The sequence below is a fragment of the Engystomops pustulosus genome, chromosome 5 (genome assembly GCF_040894005.1).
Source record: "Engystomops pustulosus chromosome 5, aEngPut4.maternal, whole genome shotgun sequence".
Lineage (NCBI taxonomy): Eukaryota > Metazoa > Chordata > Amphibia > Anura > Leptodactylidae > Engystomops > Engystomops pustulosus.
Window position 1 is genome coordinate 145834136 of NC_092415.1, and position 20797 is coordinate 145854932.

At 44.5% G+C, this 20797-nt stretch overlaps 1 protein-coding gene across 3 annotated transcripts in view; it reads left to right on the top strand.

Annotated features, from left to right (window-relative positions):
- The window catches only part of SUGCT (succinyl-CoA:glutarate-CoA transferase), a 570063-nt gene that overhangs the window by 20809 nt on the left and 528457 nt on the right, over positions 1-20797 (top strand). For all 3 annotated transcript variants that reach the window (XM_072153333.1, XM_072153331.1, XM_072153330.1), the window contains exons 5-6: positions 2797-2847; positions 14741-14861. In XM_072153333.1, coding sequence (XP_072009434.1) covers positions 2797-2847; positions 14741-14861 — 172 coding nt within the window. The remainder of the gene's footprint in view (positions 1-2796; positions 2848-14740; positions 14862-20797) is intronic.

The window sequence follows — 20797 nt, forward strand, 5'->3', positions numbered from 1 at the left end:
AGCCCCCATGTAGTATCCAGCCAGCCAGCCCCCATGTAGTATACAGCCAGCCCCCATGTAGTATACAGCCAGCCCCCATGTAGTATACAGCCAGCCCCCATGTAGTATACAGCCAGCCCCCATGTAGTATCCAGCCAGTCAGCCCCCATGTAGTATCCAGCCAGCCAGCCCCCATGTAGTATCCAGCCAGCCCCCATGTAGTATCCAGCCAGCCAGCCCCCATGTAGTATCCAGCCAGCCAGCCCCCATGTAGTATCCAGCCAGCCAGCCCCCATGTAGTATCCAGCCAGCCAGCCCCCATGTAGTATCCAGCCAGCCCCCATGTAGTATCCAGCCAGCCAGCCCCCATGTAGTATCCAGCCAGCCAGCCCCCATGTAGTATCCAGCCAGCCAGCCCCCATGTAGTATCCAGCCAGCCAGCCCCCATGTAGTATACAGCCAGCCAGCCCCCATGTAGTATACAGCCAGCCAGCCCCCATGTAGTATACAGCCAGCCAGCCCCCATGTAGTATCCAGGAAGCCAGCCCCCATGTAGTATCCAGGAAGCCAGCCCCCATGTAGTATACAGCCAGCCAGCCCCCATGTAGTATACAGCCAGCTAGCCCCCATGTAGTATACAGCCAGCTAGCCCCCATGTAGTATACAGCCAGCTAGCCCCCATGTAGTATACAGCCAGCCAGCCCCCATGTAGTATACAGCCAGCCAGCCCCCATGTAGTATACAGCCAGCCCCCATGTAGTATACAGCCAGCCAGCCCCCATGTAGTATACAGCCAGCCCCCATGTAGTATACAGCCAGCCAGCCCCCATGTAGTATACAGCCAGCCAGCCCCCATGTAGTATACAGCCAGCCAGCCCCCATGTAGTATACAGCCAGCCAGCCCCCATGTAGTATACAGCCAGCCCCCATGTAGTATACAGCCAGCCAGCCCCCATGTAGTATATAGCCAGCCAGCCCCCATGTAGTATATAGCCAGCCAGCCCCCATGTAGTATATAGCCAGCCAGCCCCCATGTAGTATATAGCCAGCCAGCCCCCATGTAGTATATAGCCAGCCAGCCCCCATGTAGTATATAGCCAGCCAGCCCCCATGTAGTATACAGCCAGCCAGCCCCCATGTAGTATATAGCCAGCCAGCCCCCATGTAGTATACAGCCAGCCAGCCCCCATGTAGTATACAGCCAGCCAGCCCCCATGTAGTATACAGCAAGCCAGCCCCCATGTAGTATACAGCCAGCCAGCCCCCATGTAGTATACAGCCAGCCAGCCCCCATGTAGTATACAGCCAGCCAGCCCCCATGTAGTATACAGCCAGCCCCCATGTAGTATACAGCCAGCCAGCCCCCATGTAGTATACAGCCAGCCAGCCCCCATGTAGTATACAGCCAGCCAGCCCCCATGTAGTATATAGCCAGCCAGCCCCCATGTAGTATATAGCCAGCCAGCCCCCATGTAGTATATAGCCAGCCAGCCCCCATGTAGTATATAGCCAGCCAGCCCCCATGTAGTATATAGCCAGCCAGCCCCCATGTAGTATATAGCCAGCCAGCCCCCATGTAGTATATAGCCAGCCAGCCCCCATGTAGTATATAGCCAGCCAGCCCCCATGTAGTATACAGCCAGCCAGCCCCCATGTAGTATACAGCCAGCCAGCCCCCATGTAGTATACAGCCAGCCAGCCCCCATGTAGTATACAGCCAGCCAGCCCCCATGTAGTATACAGCCAGCCAGCCCCCATGTAGTATACAGCCAGCCAGCCCCCATGTAGTATACAGCCAGCCAGCCCCCATGTAGTATACAGCCAGCCAGCCCCCATGTAGTATACAGCCAGCCAGCCCCCATGTAGTATACAGCCAGCCCCCATGTAGTATACAGCCAGCCAGCCCCCATGTAGTATACAGCCAGCCAGCCCCCATGTAGTATACAGCCAGCCAGCCCCCATGTAGTATACAGCCAGCCAGCCCCCATGTAGTATACCGCCAGCCAGCACACAAAACATAAAAAAGACCAAAAAACTTATACTCACCTTTGGTTCCGATGTCCAGCGCAGCTCCCAGATGTTCCAGTCCCCGCGACTCCTGTTCTTTATTCTCTTTGCTGTTTTAACCGGCAGAGACGTGTCCATTTGATCTGCCGGCCGGCGCACACTATGACGTCAGCGGTGCTACCGCGTGAACGTGTCTCTGCCGGCTAATACAGCAAGGAGAAGAAAGTAGAGGAGCCGTGCCGACAGATCAGGAGCCGCGCCGAGCATCAGCCAGAGGGTGAGTATGTAAGTTTAATTTTTTTTAATTGACTCTTGTGTAAGCCGAGGTGAGGTTTTTCAGCACATTTTTTTTATAAACGAGTATTCAACATAACCAAGCCTATCAAATTGCTAGCAGCAATGAATATTCTCTTGGAACAGTTTGGCAAAGTGTTATACTACAAACTAAATACTAATACATCCCTTATACTGGATATGGGTATCCCAAGACATTTGTTTGGACAGAGTGAAGATCCCATATTTGAGGGTGCAGTTAACTTTCCCGGTCTCTAGGCTTTTCCAGGCAAATTATATACCACTTTTAGACCAGATTGTTTTAGACTTTGCACCGATCACGGATGTTACCGGTAAGTCTTATCGGCTATGGAGAGGGCTCAGCACGTGATAGTAATAGTACGGCACGCATCGGGAAGGGGTTAAAGAACAGTATGTACTTTCTCAAAGCATAACACTATAACATGTATTGAGTATGGAATAGAAGTTTTGATTTTTATATTCATGTTATAGTTATTTTTATTTTTATTTTGTCAGAGTATAGCTGTCAACATGAAGAAACCCAAAGGGACCAGAATTATTAAACAGGTAAATAAACAACTAAAACAATGTGTCTTAAATTACTTTTCTAATGTTAATTTATGATTTTTGTAAGTTAGTTTACTTTTATTGGTTATCATTTTGAAATTGGACCCTCTTTGAAAAAGATTAATTCTTATTTATTATTTTAGATCTTATTTTGTGATCTAGAACCAATATTCCTCCGATCGCAAGTGTTAACCCCTTACACCCCATGATCACACATGACTGAGGAATGGACCCGGCTGGAGACTTGGCCTGCGCACACAGTGCTTTACATCTGTATTGTACTGTGTTGGATGAATAAGAGTTTGAACAAGTGATCAGAGGATCGCTTGTTCAAGTTAACCTGTAAGAAAATTTTTTTAAAAACAATTAATAAAGTATTTTTAATAAAAATAATTACCATATAAGCCAACCCGAGTATAAGCTGAGGCACGTAATTTTACCACAAAATACTTGGAAAACATATTGACTTGAGTATAAGCCTAGGGTGGGAAATGCATTGGTCACAGCCTCCCCAGTATATAGCCAGCCAGCAGCCCCCCAGTATATAGCCAGTAGCCCTCTGCCACCTAGTATATAGCCAGTAGCCCTCTGCCACCTAGTATATAGCCAGTAGCCCTCTGCCACCTAGTATATAGCCAGTAGCCCTCTGCCACCTAGTATATAGCCAGTTGCCCTCTTCCCTCTAGTATATGGCCAGCAGTCCCCCAGTATATAGCCAGTGCCTGCCCCCAAGTATATAGCCAGCAGTCCCCTTGTATATATGGCCAATGCCTGCCCCCCAGTATATGGCCTACGCCTGCCCCCTTGGGATATAGCCAGCGCCAACTGAAACATACTAAAGTTATGTCTACAAAAAAACGTCGATACAAACACAATGAACACAAATGAGATTTTGTCTATATTGATTTTTCTTCAGTAAAATTGTAAAAATATATAAAAAAAAACTATATAAATAGGGTATCATCATAATCATAGTGATCCATGGAATAAAGATAACATATTATTTTTAAGGTAGAGTGAACAGCCCCCCCCCAAAAAAAAAATGCAAAAAAAAAATATGAAACCAGATTTGATTTTTTTCTTTCCCTCCACACATTCAAGAGTTAATAAAATCTCATTAAGACCCACTAAAATGAAATGTTTCTAAAGTGCACCTAATCTCACAGAAAACAAGCCTTTATATGTCCAAATTGTCATAGCTATTGTATAGCCTTTTAAAAGTGACAATTCAAGTCTGCTCTGAATGACGCACCTTCAATGTCATGGCGTGTGCTCATGCAGCACTTTACCACCACATATGAGGTATTGACATACTTAGGAAAAATTTCCTAATCAGACGTTGGGGAGCGTTTTGGTATTATCTCCACTGTCACATGGAAGCCAGCGCAGCTACACCAAAATCTGATTGTGTGCCACACAATCTCAGCGCAGACCCCTGTTAAATACCTGTCAATGCCACGCAAAACCCAAAAACGGTGCAAAGTTCGACGACCCTTAGTAAGTAATCCCCATGGTGTTAGGAAGGTTAAAAGTGGTTAGGCAGCAAGAAGTTAATATCAAAACATAGTGCATATAGTATAACATATATACTTAAGCATAAGCCTTAAAGGGGTATTCCCATCTGGGCATTTACATTTAATAAAATTCATGTGCCATATGTAAACATTTCTTCAATTGGATGTTATTAAAAAAAATGTTCCTATGTGAAGATAATTTCTCATAACTGTAGTGATATGGTCCCTTAGAAGCGAGATACTTTCCTCGGATACGACCACGTCATACTCTGGCAGCAGTGGCCAGACTTGCGCTATAGAGTCCTGCCGGACCACCAGGATTCACCGATCATTACCACAGGACGGCTGTGCGACATGTAGTAACTCCCAGACATTTTATATACAATAACCTTTTGTTTCTTTGTGCACTCAATCTATCAGACGTGGCAGTATCCGAGGGAGCTATCTCGTTTCTAAGGGACAACATGGTTACATTTATGCGAAATTATCTTCACACAGGAACATTTTTTATTAATAACATCCAATTGAAGAAATGTTTATATATGGCAGATTAATGAAACTGAATGTAAGTGCCAAGATGAGAATACCCCTTTAATCGGCTTATACCACAAGTAGGACCCCCGCAGGTCCTCTTCTGTCTTCTGGAGCTCTGGCTCCGTCTTCGGGTCCCTGCTGCGTTGCACAGACCATGACTTCAGCCACTTGCCGACATTATAGTGTGTGTGCCATCGGCAACCTGGAGATGGGGCCCGAGGTTCAGAAGACAGCAGACCTGCGGGGGTGCCGGGAAGGTGGGTACAGAGTTTTTTTTTGTTTAAATATAGGCTGTGCATGGGTTGCTGGCTAAATTCTAAGGGGGCAGGCACTGGCTATATACTATGGGGCTGCTGGCTATATACAAGGGGGCAGGCACTGGTTATATAATACTGGGCAGGGGCTGCCGGCTATGTCCTGGGGGGCAGGGGAGGAAATGCAAGGTACGTACCTACACACAAAGAAGATGTTGCGGCTGATCCCATCTAGTCAGGGATGCTGCTGCATCCATATCAAGGGATGCTTGACCGAGACAAGAGGATGGGTGAGTATGTTTTATCACCTGCAACTGGAATAGGGCATTAAGACACTAGTTTAGCAACAGGGACTTAGCAGGACAATTTTACTGTGAAGGTGGCAAACCCCTTTAAGGGGTTAATGGACCAATAATCAACACTAGTGTTAATGCAATTGCAGACCTCTCAGCATCCCTTTTAAGGCTGTAAACTCAGGTTGAAGCAAGGAAATTTGAGAGATTCCTCTGAACACTTGAGTTGTCTGATGCATCTGTGATGGTTTTTCTTTTTAATTACTGGACCTTTGTTAGATGATGAAAATGAAGGTGACATTCTGGTCTCTTTGGCAAATAGCTGCATTAGTCAACTCCAAAGAGTCTGAATTCTCCATAGAATCTGAATTGGAGTATGGAAATTGTGATAGAGAAGGCGAGTTTGGTTTGAAGAGATCATTGAAGGTGAAAGAGTGCCCTCTAGTGGGTATTTCAGAAAAAGTTCATTCATTTTATTGGTTCTAATTCTAAACACGCTCAAGTAAGGGCCAAAGTTTTTGGTTTCTTGATTGATTTGGATTGTTGATTTTGAAGTTCTACTTGCTTTGCAGGATTGGTCGTATTCAGTACTTTGTTCTTCACATGGAAGTTTTTAAAGTAGTTTTCTGAAACTTGCAAAATTAAGCAGTTAGTTGGCAATCTACACCTCTTCTACTATGGTAGATAATTTAGTTTATCCTCCTTTTTTAGGGTACTCTTCTGTCCTATGGCTCTGTTTTTTTTTTTTAAAGTAGAGGATTAGCATGCGGTCAGGATTGTGGGTTATGCAAAGCTTACTCTGTCTCAGGACAGTGCCTGTTCGTCTGCCTTGGAGACTGGGTCGGAGGCAGAGAGGAAGTGGATGCTACCACTGGTCACAGCCACCATCCTCGTTGTGATGCGTAGTTGGAAAGTTGTAACCACATCGGGGGCCCGCCAACTATCTCCCTTGTGACCAAGTGGCTGTCAAGGCAGACAGAGACCAGGAGACATATCCAGGGAAACTGGCAGAAGATGTGGGGGTTTCTTCCATTCTCACCACATCGAGTCAGGAGGGCCTGCAAATGAGGAAAGTGCCAGGAGAGGTAGGTCTCCTAGGTAACAGAAGGCTGCAGGACCCATGCCCAACCGCGATATCACATGACCGGTTTGGTCTGCCTGTCTTGGACACTAGGTTGGAAGCTGAGAGGAAGCAGATGCTGCCTGTGGTCACGGCGACCATCGCCACGGTGATACGGTCCCTTTAAGGTCCTCTGACCTCCCTTTTGACTTAGTGGCTGCCAAGTCAGACAGAGGCCAGAAGACAGATCCTTGGAGGCCAGCATGTGGCAGTCATGCCAATTCTTGCCACGTCCAGCCAGGGGTTTCACGCAGCGTTAGACACTGACGCTTGCCTGAAATTTCAGGAGGAACAGGTGGTAGAGTCTTCCTTGGACTCCGACTCTAAGCGGGTCTGGGACCAAGGACGACTGTGCTAGGGGACGGTCCAACAGATATCACAGGAGGTGTGGCCCAGTGATCTACAGATAATGGTTCCCTGTCCGGTTTGGGCAGAGGAATCCATGGGGACTGGGGAGGTTTGTCAGCAGCTCCGGGTGGACCAACGGTCCCAGTTGTGGGCAACCCTACTCCCCTTCAGAGAGTTTCTCAGCAACAAGGAGGAACCTGTTGACAGTCCATCACATGGATCTCGGGGACCAAAACCCAACCCTGTTTTCTGAAAACCAGGTCTTCCCTAAGGTGACTGACTTGATATTGAGCTCTCCCCCTCTATAGGTGGGAGGAGTGATAAATAAGGCCTTGTATATGCCTCAGTGTTGGCACAAATGCCTCTTTTTCTCCAGCCCCATCCCAAATAGACTAATTGAGTTTAAGCTAGAAGTGTCATAAACCCCACAGGAGGTTTTGTCTCAAAGGATTCCCTCAGCCAGCCTGGCACCTTCAAAAATCCATAACTTTTTCATTTTTACGTGTACAGACCTGTGTGAGGGCTTATTTTGTGCGTAACAAATTTTACTTTCCCGTTATTTATTTTTTCATTTGACCCGAGGCTACCATGGCAACCAAACGCTGCCCCCCGATGACATTCGGGGAGCGGCAATCGGAATAAAGATGGCAGCGCCCACGCGCCACCATCTTTTAAATGCCGCTGGCGACTATGCCGGCGGCAACGGAAAGGTTAATAGCCGCGATCGGTGCAAGCACTGACCACGGTTATTGGCGGTGGGGGTTTGCTGCGATATGCAACAACCACCACCCTTGTATGAAGAGGCCCGTGAGCCCTCTTCATACATTCCCTGCACCTCTGCGCTGTAGAGCTACGATGCAGAGTGTTAAGGAGTTAAGAGGCTTTCCAGTTTGTTTGGCAACAGACAAAGCATTATAAAAAATCCCATTATAACATGTTGGTGTTATGGTCCATCTCAGCCCAAGGGCAAATCCATTTTTGGAATTTGTATCGCCAGGGGATTGCATAGCTATGTCTCACTAGATTCTAGCATTCCTGTACACCGAGGTACAAATATCAAATATCTCTGAACGGAACCAAAAATTGGGTGAGGTTTGTTATCAATGTGATCCAGGGATTCACCCAGATCCAGAACCCTGACCCTGGGAAGGATCTTTATATGGGTTCTCTGGTCAATATATGTACTTTTTGTTTTTTAACTGACCAGTTCTTTTGCATATATTATAGTTACATGCCCTTACCTCACCACTCTGGGCTGTATGCTGTGTTTTCCTTCACTTGTCACTTCACAGCTGATTGCTGCAGATGCATCACTCCAAGATGGCTGCCCCCACTACATCTCCCACTATTCTCCTGGTCAGGATAACGTCTTCATACAAGGTAACGTGCAGCCACAACCCCACAGCAGGGGACAAGGAGCTGACTGCTCATGCCAACTGTAGAGTAGAGATAGCAAACAATACGTTTCTGTGGAAACTGTTAAATACATGAGCTGGCAGTGCACAGGAATGACTTTGATTTCATGAAACGGGGGCAGAAGTTTTAATGACACTCAATTAGTCAAGTATTAGTCGTGCATATTATGTCTATGTCCCCGCTATGTCCCGCTTCTATGCCCCCCTTTCCCTCAAGCCTTCACCTCCATGCCTCACATGAATAATTGCAGCATTGTATTATTTGGACCAGTATACATATACTTTCTTTGATTTTTCTATTTGAAGCTACAGGCATACCTTGTTGTTTGCATACAGGCACAATTGCTTGCGCTGTATCTTCCATCAGTGCCTCTGGCCTGGTCACCATAGCAACATTGACGCGTGCGCATAATCTTTTTAGGCGCATGCGCATACTGATGGTTTTGGGAATAGTGAACTATATCCCATCAGTGGTCAGCTTCTGCTTGGCCCATGCTCCATAATTCGCCATAATAGGATTTGTATTTTTGTACAGCGCATGCGCATAATGGTACTTTAAGATTCCGGGCAAGATGCACATGCAAACATTACATTGCCCCTGCCTCTTCACCTGGTTGTGAGGTAATTTTTGGGGTTGTTACCGGGCATATAAGCGGGACACAATGTATTGTGGTCATTACCCCTGAGGAAGTCACAAGGACGTGACGCAATGCGTGGGGTTCCTCTTCCCACAGCCGACTTACCCTTCTTCCCCCGTCTGCTCTGCCTCATACCTACTCAGGTTTACTCACTGCATTTGAACTTTTTTCATTGAGGTTGTAGATTGTTTACACTAGCATTGTCTAGGTTACTGCTGATTCATCCATGCAGGATTGGGGGTCCACTTAGGGAGGGTACTTGTCCGCTGTGGTTTACCCCTGGGTCTGGTACTTTGTTCCCTGACCCTCCTGGGGGACAGTTGTGCTCTTGTCAGCACTATTTTAAGTGTTTTTATCTGATTTTGTATCTCTTCGTGTGTGTATTTTCATATTTGGCTTAATAAAATTCATTTGTTGCATTATAATTGCATCGCTTTCCCTTGGCATAAATCTTTAATTATCTACTGCTGTGCCGTCCCTTTGTTTATGGATATGCAATTAGTCAAGTAATGAGTGTGGGGAGATAAGCTATAGTGAGGTCAATCTTTATCTCCGGAGAACCCCTTTAAGTGCAGCCTATCAGTTTCCATTAGTCCCACACAAGGTTACATACTGCATACTGATATTTGTAGTCCTACCCGTGTACTTTGTACTCTACTAACTGTGTATAATATATATATTATGTGTGTGTACAGTTTGCTCAGTGTGCCCTTAAGGCAATTAAATATAAAATTTAACCTGTGTTGCTCCTTTATCTCGATCTACGAATTCCCATGTCTGTGTCTCGGTTCCCAATGTGCCAGAAATTTGCACTGTTGCAAGCTAATATTTCCAGTGATAACACCAGACAGGGCCTAAATACTTTCACAGCATGAAGGTTTTATGAAAAAGCTGCTGTGTCTAATATCCAAAAAGGTGCAGCTTTTCTGGCATATGCCTCCATAGATGCACTCAGATTGTCAGCTAGAGCAGCTGCCTTGTCAAATTCCGCCAGGAGGGCTCTCTGGCTTAAGAACTGGCCTGGTGATATTGGGTCAAGGAATAGACTGTGTGGTATTCCCTATGTGGGGAATTTATTTTTTGGTCCTCTGATGGATAACCTATTATACAAAGTAGGGGATAACAAGAGGTCCTTTTCCGCTTTTTAGACCATCTCGCTCCTTTCGTATAACAGGATTCCAAAAGAGAGCCCAAGCGTCAGGATCCGAGCCCTTCACGACGCGAGGGTCCCCGTAAATCTTCTGTTTCCTCGTTGCTTCATGGCCTCCACCAACCTTACGGATGCTTACTGCCAAATTCACATCCATCCAGATAGCCAGGGTGGCTATTCAGGTGAGAAGGGAAATTTTTCATTTACAATACTGGACTATTCCTTTCGGGGTAAGTATTGCTCCAAGGGTGTTCACCAAGGTTATCTCAGAAATGACAGCCCATTTAACAGAAGAGCAGTTTGTTCCGTATTTGGATGATTTCCTACTGCTATGGTCTACAGAGTAGGAAGTGTTAGATCAAATTACAAGATTAGGTCCAAAGTAGAACAGAATTCTTGGCACCATCCAATATAGCATAAGTGTTTCTCTGGATGTCTCCCTGTGAAGTGTCTCTCCACACAAGACCCGTCATCCTCGAATCATGCGCCCGCAGGCACCACGGTTTCATATCATTCTATATATCACATCTAGGTATGTCTCCATATGACTAGAGGCTCTAGCCAAGGACTTAAAGGAAACCTACCATTTCAAATGGTAGGTTTAAGCTGTAAACACCGAGCACCAGCTCAGGGTGAGCTGGTGCCGGTGCTTAGTTTCGTTAGTGTTAAAACCGCGGTATCGCGGTTTTAACACTTTTTAAACTTTATAGCAGAAACTGCTTCGGCGCTGCGTGCGCACGATCGTGCGCGCGCCTACATAGGAAATGCCGCAGGCGTTGCGCGCGCACGGTCGGCGCAGCGCCGAAGCGGCTTCTGCTATAAAGTTTAAAAAGTGTTAAAACCGCGATACCGCGGTTTTAACACTAACGAAACTAAGCACCGGCACCAGCTCACCCTGAGCTGGTGCTCGGTGTTTACAGCTTAAACCTACCATTTGAAATGGTAGGTTTCCTTTAATAGGGTTGTTACCCAACTTTGCACACATAGGGAGTGGGATTCAATTTCCGAGTCCCCAAATATTAAAAGGGATTTAACAGATAATATTGTTCCCCTCAGCGGACTGTTTCCCCGGGAGGGGTTAATAGACTGCTGGCCCGTTTTGTGACCATAACTGTTATTACAGCACTTTGTCCTGCATAATGGCTGATGCCTCGTTACTTGTTAGCCATACAATCGCTTAACATGCAACAATTACTTACCCCTGTAGAAGCTGGTTAAACCAGCCAGTTACAATGTATCCCTCCGTGGTTGCCTAGTTATCGCACAGACAGATCACATCAGGCTGCGCATGCGCAGTGAAGATCACAGAGCGTGCGTTCCAGCATGCGTCTCACTCAAATCTTTGTTCCGGGAATTAAACTTGTGGACATCGGAGGACACGATCAACATGGGGAGACAGCTGGAGGTTCCACACATCGTTCAATTCTTATGCACAGAAGCACGTTCGCACTTTATGTTCACTTATGAGGCTAGAGTTTGCCACATGCGATAGGACACTGTTCCAGGTTTCTTAACTAATATTAACTTCTTATATGTCAATTGTATTTATATATTTCACTGTATGCACTTTATCAATGTATATCAATGAATTTTATGTAGAATTCTTTGTATCACGAATATGGTAATATGGTGGGCGTGGTTGATTGGGTCATGTGACCACGGGGATTTGTATAAAACACTGCCATTTACACTGTATAGACGACTTGAGAAAGGTTCCTAGGGACCGAAACGTCGCTGTTTGATTGCTGACTATGGAATAAAGAACTTACACTTTTTTCACTACAATTTGGAGTGCTGCCCGCTTTCTTCAATATATTGCTGAGGGACCTACGCCCTGTCCCAGGACGCCTGCACCCACCCCATTTAAATGGTCTGTGCTGCTTGGACTTTCTTTTTTCTATAAGTGTTTCTCAGCTATGTCTGGCAAGGACGTCACAGGAGTGGAGAAGTCCCTTTACAATATGCACGATGCCGGTGGTGCTCGGCCCGCAGTAAGGCCTCTACAACATAAATGTGGAGAAGAGGCGGCACTCACCGATGCGTGCAAGATCCTTTATTGAGGTGCGGTACAACAACGGAGCGGGGCCTGGCGACGGGCCGTTTCGCGCTTGTCTAGCGCGTTCTCAAGCCAATGACTTCATCCTGTGGCATATATGCACAGACGCCGGTGGATGCTGCCATGGGAACAATACAACACACAATAGTGACTGTTAAAAACATAGATACAGAAAATCTAGGCGCAGGTCTTTCATGGGCTCCCCTAAATCAGCCAGAAGATCACCAAGATATGGGGTCCTCCGGTGGTGGACCTTTTTGCCTCAAGGAAAAACTAAAGATGAAAAGGTTCTTCTCTCTAAACAGGACAGACAATCCATTAGCTGTAGATGCCTTCTCCCAGGATTGGGGTCATAATTTAATGTATGCTTTTCCACTTATGATGCTCATACCCAGAACTATAAAAAAGATAAGACCGGACAAAGCCCTAATCCTAATTGCCCCCTTCTGGCCACGTTTGGCTTGGTTCTCCTGCCTCAGCGAATTATCGATTACGGATCCTTGGGTTCTCCCAGAATTCAGGGCCCTATCTTCTACCTGGAGGTAAAAAATCTCCATCCCTTTGAGCCTCTGAGTGAGGTCTCTGTAACATTACTTATCTACAAGACATTTTTTCTTACAGCTATTACATCTGCTAGGAGGGTAGGTGAGTTAGCTGACCTATCTTGTAGGTCTACGTATTTCAAAATTCTAGAAGACAAGGTTATCCTTAAGCCAGATCCAGGTTTGCTTCCTAAGGTGGTTTCCAACTTCCATAGGTCTCAGGATATAACCCTTCCTAATATTGTAATGATCCCAAATCAGAGAGGAAAAAGACTTTTCATTGTTTAGACGTGAGGAGAAGCATTATCCAGTACTTAGACTATCTTTCATCCTGGAGAAGTTTGGATAGCTTGTTTGTTCTCTTTGCAGGATAGAATAAAAGGGATAAAGCCTCTCCACATCCATTGCTTTGTGGATCAGGATCACTATTCAGATTGCATATGAGATTAATGGAAAATCTGTCCCTGATAATATTCATGCTCACTTTTTAAGAGCCCTGTTGCAGCAAACACCCACCAGTAACACCAATGCTGTCACCGATCGCGGGTGTTAACCTTGTAGACATTTTCAGCAAAGCTGCCAGAGGATTTTAGATCCTGGGCGCGTCACGTGGGAGGGGCGGATATCGGATCCATCTGTTGCCATGACAGCCCTCGGGTCTGTAGATTCGATTTTGCACATTGTAATGAATGATGTATAAAATCCCCATATACTGCCATACAGTAGTATGGTAGGGTAAATCGAACAACCTCGGGTTAAAGTACCCAAAGGGGTCTGAAAAATAGTAAAAACAAAAATAAAAAAAAGGTATAATTTGTATTAAAAAAACCCTTAAACACCATAAAAAACCCCCTTAAAAACCATAAACATGTTAGGTATTGCCGGGTCCCAAAATGTCCGATCTATCAAAATATAATAACTGTTATTCCCGGCGTTTATCCCATAACGGAAAATAGCGCCCAAAGTAAAAAATGCCACTTTTTTGCCATTTTGAAAAATCTAGATGCACAAAATGATAGCATCTAAAACATAATCAAAAGTTACAAAAAATTACACCACCCAAAGCTCCGTACATCAAAGTATGAAAAAGCTATTAGCGGCAGGAGATGGAAAAATGAAGAATTTTCTTTGTACAGGAGGTTTTTAATTTTTGTAAATGTATGAAAACATTAAAAAACCTATACAAATTTGTTATCCCTGTGATCGCCCCGACCCAAAGAATGAAGTAGACACGTCATTTGGGGCGCACAGTGAAAGACGTAAAATCCAAGCCTCAGGAATACGGTGCAAATGTGTTTTTTTTTTTTACAATTTTCATTTGGAATTTTTTTCCAGCTTCCCAGTACATGGCATGGAATATTAAATACAATCACTTGCAAGTTGCACTCTCCTTTTTACTACAACTGTTTATGCTGTCTCATGTTAAGTACAGTAAATCAACATTGCATTTTATTTTTATAAAGTTTCTAGTATTTATAGAAATGGTTCTTTATTTTTAATTTGTCTGTTACAATAGTCTTCGAAAGCGATATTTAACAGCTGTGATAGTTTCAACACTTGAAGGTTCATACAGCCTAAAGCAGTGGTGGCGAACCTATGGCACGGGTGCCAGAGGTGGCACTCGGAACCCTCTCTTTGGGCACCCATCGCCCAGCACAAAGGTCAACATTCAGGACTCAAAACCTGAATCAATGAGGTGTGTACAGAGCTTGATTATCATTGTAGCCTCTTCTCTGGACCCATGATTCATCCTGTTAAGGGGACTTTAGAGGGAAACTACAATAACAATCCAAATTTCTCCTTCTTTCCCTTGTTTTGGTGTCATCAGGGCGCCAATATGTTTGAAACCTGTGAATTACTTTAAATTGGAATTTGGCACTTTGTAAAAAATATCTGGCTTTTGCTTGTAGTTTTGGCACTCAGTGCCTAAAAGGTTTGCCATCACTGGCCTAAAGCTGCAGTATATACAGTTAAGGCTAATTTTCTGCCCTATTTACGCAATAACTGTATATCTCTATTTATTTTTCAGCTTGCACAAGCCTGTGATGTTCTCATAGAAAATTACATTCCTGGAAAGCTAGCTGAAATGGGTTTAGGTTATGAAGATCTTATGGAAACATCCCCTCATATTATATATTGCTCTATTACAGGTAACATTTTCTGCAAATTGTTCATTTTGCTATTGAAAGAAAATAGTCTAATTGTAGACTTTGTAAATTCATGCTACAGTGAGTCTTTTTGCTTGAAAATATCATATAAAACCAAATATAAGTGTACAGATAGATGTGACAGGTTATTTTTTATTCTGTATCATGTCTACATACTATTACTCATCAGCAGCTTGGACCATAGCCACTGTGCATAGAGATTTAACACAATGGTACAATGTAAGTCCTATAAGGGGTTGTCCAAGAGTATGTTTTTTTATATGTTTCCCAGATGGGTAAAAAAAAATAATAAACAAGTTATAACCACATCTTTCCTGTGTATAGGTTTACTGTATTCATTTATAGAGGCTGACATTATGTCAACCACTGTTGACTTGCTTCATAGCTGAGCAGCTGTATAAAGACAGAAGCTGGCAGTGACAGGTGATAAATCCAATAAAGGATAAAGCACTGGAGGCAGGGCCGAATCAAGGTTGGTGGGGGCCCCTGGGCGCAAAAAATATGGTGGGGGCCTCCATTGAATGTAGTCCAGACAGCAATCGCTACATGCCACTCCTGAGCAACCGCTATACACAGCTCCCCCAGCAATCACTGTATATAGCTCCCCCAGCAATCATTGTATACAGCTCCCCCAGCAATCACTGTATACAGCTCCCCCAGCAATCACTATATACAGCTCCCCCAGCAATCACTATATACAGCTCCCCCAGCAACCACTGTATACAGCTCCCCCAGCAATCACTATATACAGCTCCCCCAGCAATCACTGTATACAGCTCCCCCAGCAACCGCTGTATACAGCTCTCCCCAGCAACCACTGTATACAGCTCCCCCAGCAATCACTATATCCAGCTCCCCCAGCAACCGCTGTATCCAGCTCCCCCAGCAACCGCTGTATCCAGCTCCCCCAGCAACCGCTGTATCCAGCTCCCCCAGCAACCGCTGTATCCAGCTCCCCCAGCAACCGCTGTATCCAGCTCCCCCAGCAACCGCTGTATCCAGCTCCCCCAGCAACCGCTGTATCCAGCTCCCCCAGCAACCGCTGTATCCAGCTCCCCCAGCAACCGCTGTATCCAGCTCCCCCAGCAACCACTGTATCCAGCTCCCCCAGCAACCACTGTATCCAGCTCCCCCAGCAACCACTGTATCCAGCTCCCCCAGCAATCACTGTATCCAGCTCCCCCAGCAATCACTGTATCCAGCTTCCCCAGCAATCACTGTATCCAGCTCCCCGAGCAATCACTGTATCCAGCTCCCCGAGCAATCACTGTATCCAGCTCCCCGAGCAATCACTGTATCCAGCTCCCCGAGCAATCACTGTATCCAGCTCCCCGAGCAATCACTGTATCCAGCTCCCCGAGCAATCACTGTATCCAGCTCCCCGAGCAATCACTGTATCCAGCTCCCCCATCAATCGCTATATACAGCTCCCCCATCAATCGCTATATACAGCTCCCCCAGCAACCGCTATATACAGCTCCCCCAGAAAACGCTATATACAGCTCCCCCAGCAATCATTATATACAGCTCCCCCAGCAATCACTATATACAGCTCCCCCAGCAATCACTATATACAGCTCCCCCAGCAATCACTATATACAGCTCCCCCAGCAATCACTATATACAGCTCCCCCAGCAATCACTATATACAGCTCCCCCAGCAACCACTGTATACCGCTCCCCCAGCAATCACTGTATACCGCTCCCCCAGCAATCACTGTATATAGCTCCCCCAGCAACCACTATATACAGCTCCCCCAGCAATCACTATATACAGCTCCCCTGTACACAGCTCCCCCAGCAACCGCTATATACAGCTCCCCTATATACTGTCCCCCTATAATAACTATATACTCCTATAATAACTATATACAGTCCCCCTATAATAACTATATACCCCCCTTTGACTATATAGAGTCCCCTATAATAACTATAAGGGCTAAGTGGTGGGGGCCCCGGGGCTCGTGCCCCGGGAGCCCCCCATATGATCTGGCCCTGACTGGAGGTAGTAACTAGAGGTTATAGCATATTAGAGGGTGCACGCCATCTGGTAATCCAGGTTCCATATAAACAAGTTTAAGCACTCCTTGGATTCTAGTATAATAAGTAAGTTCTTTTTATATACCCAGGCATGAAAACTGCAACATTTCAACTGCAACTAAATATGATTATTTTTATGGTGAACCAGATTGGAAATAACAGATTTGAAATCATTCACAGATTTAGGCCCCTTACACACAGGCCATAATGTAGCACACAGCAGGGTGGAGGGGCGAGTCCTCCCAGATTTGAACCTCAAAAAAAGAAAAAATTACCGTACATTTCACACCTATTTAAATTTCCTGATTGTCACACTCCTGACACACTCCTCTGCAATAGTTCCCACACAAACTGCTCTGTTTCATGCACACAGCTCTGCTACATTAAATCTCCCTTATCTCCCACACATACCATTAGCTAACATCAATTTATAAGTACTATTCCCCCTAGATAGACTCAGCTCCACGTGCCCTCACTTTACCTCATACCTTCCCAAACAAACACTTATAGGTATAGCAAAAACTTTCAACCCCCTATATTTTATGAATCCACTCAACCCATCTACTCTTAAATCCCTCTGTGCAGCTGGCCTCCCTTCTCCTGCAGCTCCCCAGCTAATCACAGCCTGTAGCTGCAGAGCACTAACATAATCAAAGCCCTGCCTCTAGGTGATTTAGTATGAGGCACGTGACCCGATGACATAATTACAGGTCCTAGTGCCTTACAAGTCAGGGCTGCAGGGAGAGAGAATTGCAGAAGCAATTTTCTCATGGAGATAGGATGAAATGCTTTATTATACTTCCCAACTTTTGGGCTAGAGAAAGAGCGACAAAAAGTCCTTTTTTTCAGAAACCATACCCATTGTATCACCCCTTTTCCCACCCCAAACATAGTATAATATCAACCTACATGGCCCCCACATAGCATAGTGCCCACTTCCTGTTGTCAACCACCTCACAGAGGTGCAACATATAATTTTATTTTATCCTCCCTTTACTTTTGTGACCTCCTTTCCTCCTCCATCTCCCCTCATATAGTGGCCTCCTGTCCTCCTCTATCTCCCCTCCTCTTCCTGGAAGAAATGAGATAATGGAGGAGGGGGCAGGGCCAGCTAAGGGAGGAGCTACCTCCACACCTGTTGTGTAGGCCTGTGGATACTTATAGCCATGGACGTTTTACTATGGGAGCGTTTTAAGGCCTCTTGTAGGCTTGATGTCGAGGGAGCTGCCTTAGAAGGTACCTAAAAGAGGCGTGGTTTTCCTTATCCCATCCTGCCTATTTTCCTAGAATTCCCAAGAGAAGCATGAGGTTGATTTCTCTTCACAAAGCCAGGCCTCTCTCTCAGCCCCCACCTTTCTGGGGGAGTATTTTATGATGTAGTAGTGCCGAATCACCATCTGAGTCTCTCCTTCTTTTTCCAGCAAGGGATTGTGTATAACTTCCTACTGCCCCTGAAAGGGAAATTAAATGGAGTTGTATTTGTCTCTAGTTGAATATAAGCAGACGGTCCCTAAGTACTAGTTTCATAAGGCAGCGTGTATATAAATTTACAAACTGGTTTTTAAGATTCCAGTCATGGAAAGGAACCATTTAGGGATAAGGGCAATACTTTTTAATCATAGTATTTAATGAAGCATTTGTTTTGGATGGGTTAATTTGCATGTTAGGTTCCTTCTTAATTCCATCAGTTCTCAGCCATGCCTTCGGGTCTTGCAACCAAATGGCAGGTGGAAGAATTCCATTCATTTGCACTATATGTGATCATTATTAGTAGCAGCTGGTTATTAACATGTTTCTTTTGTGGTTAGCAAGCGACCTCCAAGATACACAGAAAAAAAAGTTCAACTATTGTATGATCAAAGCTTTAAGTGTCTTTGGAGCAGTAGTAACATCTGTTTTGGTATTGTAAACATGTGGAAACAAATTCATCTGTGCATTACCAGAAATAGACCTTGGTGCACATTGCAGATTTTCACATATTTAAGAGTGTTACTATCTTGGGACTGCAGTATATAATGATTGATTTTATGGGAATAACATGGTAGCGGGATCATTCTGTGCAGAGGGACATTTGATACCTTCAAATATGGCGGCCTTTTAATATTGGTAAAGAGGCAACCGGATCCTTTACTTTGATTAAACTGGTGTCTACGGGTCAAGTATTTTGAGAAATAAGAGGTTGTGACAGGAAGTATTCACTTGAATGAATAAGAATGCAATAAACTAAACAATAGATAAACATGTTTAATGGGAAAGGAATTTTATTTAGGCTTTTTGTAATGGACGACAGCTGAATCCTTTCCAGTGCAAAACCGAGGTGAGAAGTCACCGAGGCATATTTATACAATACAATGCAACTTTATTGATTGCTTTGTACAAGCTGTATGAGCATAAAATGACATCCAAGCAGACAGGAACACAAAGGACTATATTACTTGGTTGAGTTGCAACAAGGTTGGGTTGGTCACACTCCATGTCCTATTGGTGCTAATTGACTTACTAATTAGGTCAATTCATTTATGTATAAAGTAGTTTTGAAACCTCTCTGTCTAACAGTTCATCTGGCTGTAACAATCGCTGATTGTACTTAGTTGTTTGGCTAAGACTGGAAATATGGGGTGTGGTTTCTTTCCTATAATTGATGTAAATTTCCATAGGCAGTTAAATGATTGTGTTCTAGGCCCACAATATAATCTTCACAATCTTATTTCCTTCCCTCTTTTTGATTAATCCTCTCCAACAAGAAACAGGAAAAATGATGCTCGCAATTGTGGTTTCATAAAACATTATCAGGATCTTTTTACAGATGTGAAAGGATTTAGCCTTTAATGGTGATGGGTTCCCAGATTGTTTTATTTTTCCGTAGTTCGTTGATCATGTCTTTAATTTTCTCGACATTTAATATCATAGTATCATAGTATATAAGGCTGGAAAAAGACGCAAGTCCATCAAGTCCAACCTTTAAGAATTAAATAAATGTTTTATCCCCATTACCCGTGATATTTTTGCTCTCCAGAAAGGCATCCAGGCCTTTCTTGAACATGTACATAGAGTCCGCCATAACAACCTCCTGCGGCAGAGAGTTCCATAGTCTCACTGCTCGTACAGTAAAGAACCTTTGTCTATGTTGATGGTAAAATCGCCTCTCCTCTAGGCGTAGAGGATGCCTCCTTGTCCTGGTCACAGGCCGAGGTATAAAAAGATCTTTGGAGAGATCCTTGTACTGTCCATTCAGGTATTTGTACATTGTAATGAGGTCTCCCCTCAGTCGTCTTTTTTCTAAACTGAATAATCCCAAATTTTGTAATCTGTCATTGTATTCTAATCACCCCATTCCCCTAATAATCCTGGTTGCTCTCCTCTGCACTTGTTCCAGCTCTACTATATCCTTTTTATACACTGGTGCCCAAAACTGTACACAATATTCCATTTATGGTGTGACCAGCGATTTGTATAAGGGCAAAACTATGTCTTTATCATGAGAATCTATTCCTCTCTTGATACATCCCATAATTTTATTTGCTTTGGCAGTAGTTTCCTGGCTCTGGTCACTAAAATTAAGTTTACCATCCACCAATACCCCCAAGTCCTTTTCAGCTCCAGTTTTACCAAGTAATTGACCGTTTAGAACATAATTATACTTTTTGTTTCCATGGCCCAAGTGATTAACTTTACATTTATCTACATCTACATCTCATCAACCATTTCTCTGCCCACTCCTCAAGCTTCCACAAATCCCTCTGTAATTCTAAACTATCGACCTCAGTATTTATTACTTTACACAGCTTAGTATCACCTGAAAATATTGAAACTTGACTGTGTAAACCCACTACAAGGTCATTAATAAAAATATTAAAAAGAAGTGGCCCCAATACTGA